General features: G+C 61.0%; 1 protein-coding gene across 12 annotated transcripts in view; it reads right to left on the bottom strand.

Annotated features, from left to right (window-relative positions):
* Positions 1-510: 510 nt before the first annotated feature.
* TNK2 (tyrosine kinase non receptor 2) overlaps positions 511-4,636 on the bottom strand; it is a 28,464-nt gene continuing 24,338 nt past the window's right edge. For 5 of the 12 annotated variants that reach the window (XM_037742927.1, XM_037742929.1, XM_017540998.2 and 2 more), the window contains 4 exons: positions 3,157-4,505; positions 2,968-3,063; positions 2,692-2,819; positions 511-1,336 (listed from right to left, as the gene is read on the bottom strand). In XM_037742927.1, the coding sequence (XP_037598855.1) occupies positions 1,330-1,336; positions 2,692-2,819; positions 2,968-3,063; positions 3,157-4,505 (1,580 nt within the window). In that variant the 3' untranslated portion in view covers positions 511-1,329. Of the gene's footprint in view, positions 1,337-2,687; positions 2,820-2,967; positions 3,064-3,156; positions 4,506-4,636 lie in introns of those variants that run through there. The other 7 variants (XM_017541002.2, XM_037742932.1, XM_017541000.2 and 4 more) reach the window with 4 other exon arrangements.

Genomic DNA, 4,636 nt, shown 5'->3' with positions numbered 1-4,636 from the left:
TCTTCAAAATATTAACAAAGAAAAAAACCCCAAATAAGCAGTACACAAGAAACCGGTGATGCAGGCGTGTCTGGGCTGGGAGTGGCTGGGTGGCGTGGGACACTTCACCTTGTACGCTTCAGGGCCTTTTGAATTTTGGACTGTGTAAATATATTAGTTATTCAGAAAAACAAAATGAAAACACCTAACACATTGAAGGGTTCTTTGTTCCTAAAATTTTGGCTTAGCTCTATTTAACCGAGTTGCTGTATCTCTCCTGCGGTGTATATCCTGCTTGCAGAAGTCCATGCGGCACGTGGAATCCCTGCACTGGGAAAGTCCCTGACTAGACCCACGGGGACTCTGTAAGGGGCATGCGGGCACCGCCCGGGGTCCAGGCCTGCGCGCCCTCGCTCCGCCTCCAGGTGGTGCTGCAAGGCCTGCTGCTGGAGCAGATGCTGGTGGCCTGGGGAACCTTGGGGCCTGGAGCTTGCTGACCAGCAGGCGAAGAAACAGGCAGGCACAAGTAAGTAACATAAAATAGAACTAACTTTATTTCTCTGGAAGAAGCAGGTACCGGATGCTGGAGCAGCAGCTTTGCCGACACAGGCTGGTGGGAAAACATGGAATGGCACGGGGAAGTTGGGTGGAAGAGGAAGCACTCATGTCCCTCAGGGCGGCTGCCTCTCAGTCTCCTTCCAGCCCTGGGGCCTTGGGCCCTGGTCCTCGCCAGAGAATGGTCTGACACCCTTTCTCCGCTTCCTGAGCCACCTCAGGCTATTTCCAGGCACAAGATCCTGAGGCCAGCCAAGTCCCTTTCACGTCCATGGTGAGGCCACCAGTCACATTCTGCCCGGCGCCCCAACTGACTGCCAGGGGCCCCCTGGAAGAGGGCCCAATCCTAGGAGGTCCCGCTGGGTGCTGGTCCGCCTCTCTCTGGCCAACACATCTTCCTTGTCCAGGTCAAGCCTGGTTTCCTCCCAGTCTGGTCACCCAGGGCAGGGCCTGGGGCACTACTCCAGCCACAGGCCTGACCCAGGACTGGAGTCAGAGGCAGGTCATACCCACAGCCCGCTGGGGCAGCCCCTAGGCCTGTCTTCACCAGGCTCCTTCCTGCATCTTGGCTGGGGCACCAGGGCCGAGCCAAAGTGTGCAGGGATAGCGCTGGTACGGGAGGGACAGGCAGGGCAGGGCTCCCAGCCTCCAACGCCTTGTTTGGCCCTGCTCCGTCCCAGGAGCAGCAGGGAGCAGCGGGTCCTCCAGGCCTGGATGGGGGCGTCTCCCACCCCTGGTGGACGGACGGGCTCAGGTGATTCCTTCAGGCAGGCCCTCTGGCTCTCCTGACGCATCTCAGCGCCTGCAGAATGGGAAACCACCAAAAAGTCCTTCCAGCAGTTAAACAGATCACAGAAAGGTCAGCGGGGTGGTTCTGGGGGCCACTGGAGTCACTGCCTCCTGGTGCCAGGCAACACCACCGAAGACTGGCAGGCCCCAGCAAGAACTGTGAAATTTATCAACCTGGGTGTTCTCTCTACTTTTAACAAACTACGAACAAATTAAGAGACTGGCGCTCCTGTGTATTAGAGCCCAAGCCCATCGTGTGCACATCAGTAAGCAGCACCACGAGGTGGCGATACTGAGGGCCTGCGTCCCGAGCCCGGCGTGGGGTGTGCTACACACAGACATGCCCCCCATCCATAGCACCAGTCCCTTCTACGAGGTGGGCACTATCATCCATACTTTACATATGGAAAAACCTCAGCACCATGCACAAGGCCAGACGCTGGTGACAAGCACAGCGGGTCTGGACTGAGCTGTGCCTCCAAGGCCTGGCCAGTCTCAGCCCCGCCTCCCGCCAGCGCCTCCTGTGATGACTCCCACTCCATCCATCTGACCTCAGTTCACACTGACTTGATACAACTCTCAGATACATTGTTTATATAATATACAACGCATATTTATATATTTATGTTTTTAAAATGTCTATATATTTTGTTACACTATTAACTTTTTACAGGAAAAACAATACATGTTTTTGTTTTTGTTTGATAAGTCTTGCTCTGTCACCCAGGCTGGAGTGCAGTGGGTGATCTCAGCTCACCGCAACCTCCACCTCCTGGGTTCAAGCGATACTCCTGCCTCAGCCTCCCGAGTAGCTGGGATTACAGGCATGCACCACCATGCCCAGCTAATTTTTGTATTTTTAGTAGAGACAGGGTTTCACCATGTTGGCCAGGCTGGTCTCAAACTCCTGACCTCAGGTGATCCCCCCTCCTTGGCCTCCCAAAGCGCTGGGGTTTACAGACGTGAGCCACTGCCCAGCTGACATTGAAATTTTAAACGTTACTTTAAACAGAAACACAAAAACACGGAGGTAAGAAACGGGGATATAAATCACAGGTCCTAAAGCACTGTTCCCTGGAGCCGCTCGGGGTCACTGTGGGTGCAAGGGAAGCAAGCCCCCTTTAACTGGAGAGGCTCCAGGTCCCTCTTGTACTCATTTGAAAACCAAGCGGCTCCCATGTCCAGATAAATGCATTTGGGAGAAATTATTTCCTGGGCCCTGTGCGCTCCTCCCTCCCCCAGCTGGAGGGCTGTGTCCCCCGGCGGGAGTGGCTGTGAGGTGTCAGGCTTCTTCCCAGTGTGGCAGGCCCCGGGTAGCCCTCCTGGGGCAGGCTCGGGGTGGGGCAGGCTCTGGGTGGGCTCACTCACTTGTGGTGGGCAGGGCCCCAGGAGCCCAGGAGGTGGCAACCGGCCTGCTCCAGGTTCCAGTCGAACATCTCCAGCACTTTGTGGCACTCCCCTCTGGGCCGCAGACCCAGCCCGAAGAGCTGCTCCACCTGGGGGCAAGGGTGGTGCCATGGACATAGGGGCCTAGGGTACCAACTAGGGTGGGGAGAGGAGTCGGGGCGGGGGGCGGGGGGCAGGGAGCAGCAGAACCAGGCTTCAGGGTCCCTGAAAGCCAGAGTGAGCAGGAGGTGGCGGTACCTTCAGATACTGGGCAGCCCTCTGCACGCTCCAGCCGTGGCTCTGCAGGGCCGCCTGGCACTCCTCTGTGGTCACCCCATGCACCGTGGCCTGCAGCTGGGCACACCCACCCCCCATCAGCACCTCTCGGGCCCACTGCTCCAGGCCCCTTGGCCTGCCCTGCCCCCCACAGCCAGGCCCGGTACTCACCATCTGGACCTTGTCTGCCAGCCGGCCCGCCTCTGGCCCATCCCCAGCGCAGCCCCTCTGTGGCGGCCAAGCAGTGGCCCTCGGGGCTGGTGGCCGGGCCCCTGGGTTGCTGTTGTTGGTGGAGAAGTTGGCCTTGGGGTCCGAGGCAGCCTGGGGCATCGGCCGAACGGTGGCCGTGGGGGCGGCAGGGGCTGGAGTGTTGGGTGGGGGCAGCAGCAGGGGCACAGGCAGGGGGGTTGGCTCCTCGGGGCTCTGGGCCTCACGCAGGAAGCGCTGGTAGCGCTCCAGGTAGGACGGGCGCTCAGGCAGCAAGTAATAATGGGTGCTGCTGACCTTCTTGCCATCCCGGACGATGGGCAGGATGCAGGGACCAGCCCGTGGGCCAGGTGCCTGGATCACCTGCGGGGTGGCATACTTGGGGTCTGAGGCGAAGCTTTGGGTGGTGGGCATGGTCTTCCCAGGTGAGCTTGAGAGCCGGAGCGGCAGTGGGGAGCTGCCAGGTGGTACCAGGGGGCTGGGTGTCCTCGAGCCTGGAGGGGACAGGGGCTCCCGGGGAGGCACCCGGGGAGGGGAGGCAGGTCCAGGCCACCGGCCGGTCTCATCCTCGCCTGAGGGGGCTGGAGACAGCTCAACGTGCGGGCGCGTTGGCCGAGGGGGGATGGGCACCCTGGGGGGCACCTGGGGCTTGTCGTCACCCCCCGGGCTGGGGGAGGAGGCCATGGATCCGGCTGGAACCTGCAGCTGCCGCATGCACTCCTGCTGCAGCGCCTGGAAGATCTCCGAGGTCTGGGCAGAGCTGGGTGGCTTGCCCCCACCCTGGGGCAGGAGGAACAGATTGTCCTCCAGGGGAGGGGGCAGCCGTGCCTGCTCAGGCACAAAGGCGTAGTTGGTCTCGCCCTGGCTGGGCCCAGCAGGCACCCCCGTGCCCACCAGGCTGCTGTTGATAGAGCAGACCTCAAAGTCATCCTCATCCTGGGCCACGTCGTCATAGGCAGGCGGGGGCGGCAGCGGACGTGCGTCCCAGTCCACCACAGGCGTGGGGTGCAGGGGCCGGGGCAGCGCCCTCGTGGGGCTCTGAGGCGGGGTCTTGTCTAGCAAAGAGCAGGCATCCATGGCCAGCTGCGCCAGGGAGGGTGTGCAGGGCCGCAGGGCCGGGACCACAGGCTCCTCACCAAAGTCAATGAGTGTGACCTCAGCCCCGCTGCCTCGGCCGGCCTTGGTGCCCGGCACCCTCGCTGAGGGCTTTGCCAGCCACAGCCCTCGGGACAGGCCTGGCTTCCGCAGACCCAGCCTCTTGAAGTCACTGGACAGGGGGTCTTGGTCCTCACTCACAGGGTCATAGGTTGGTTCTGTGATGGAAAGGGAGATGCCACCAGGAAGGCAGTCAGTCAGGGGCAGGGGCAGGGGCACACAGGGAGGTGGCACGTGGTAAACAAAGCCAAGTATCCCCCACCAACCCTCCACCCCCACCCCCCCACCA

Source organism: Cebus imitator, unplaced genomic scaffold (genome assembly GCF_001604975.1).
Source record: "Cebus imitator isolate Cc_AM_T3 unplaced genomic scaffold, Cebus_imitator-1.0 Scaffold129, whole genome shotgun sequence".
Classification (NCBI taxonomy): Eukaryota; Metazoa; Chordata; class Mammalia; order Primates; family Cebidae; genus Cebus; species Cebus imitator.
This window is presented reverse-complemented; position numbering and strand designations above follow the sequence as displayed.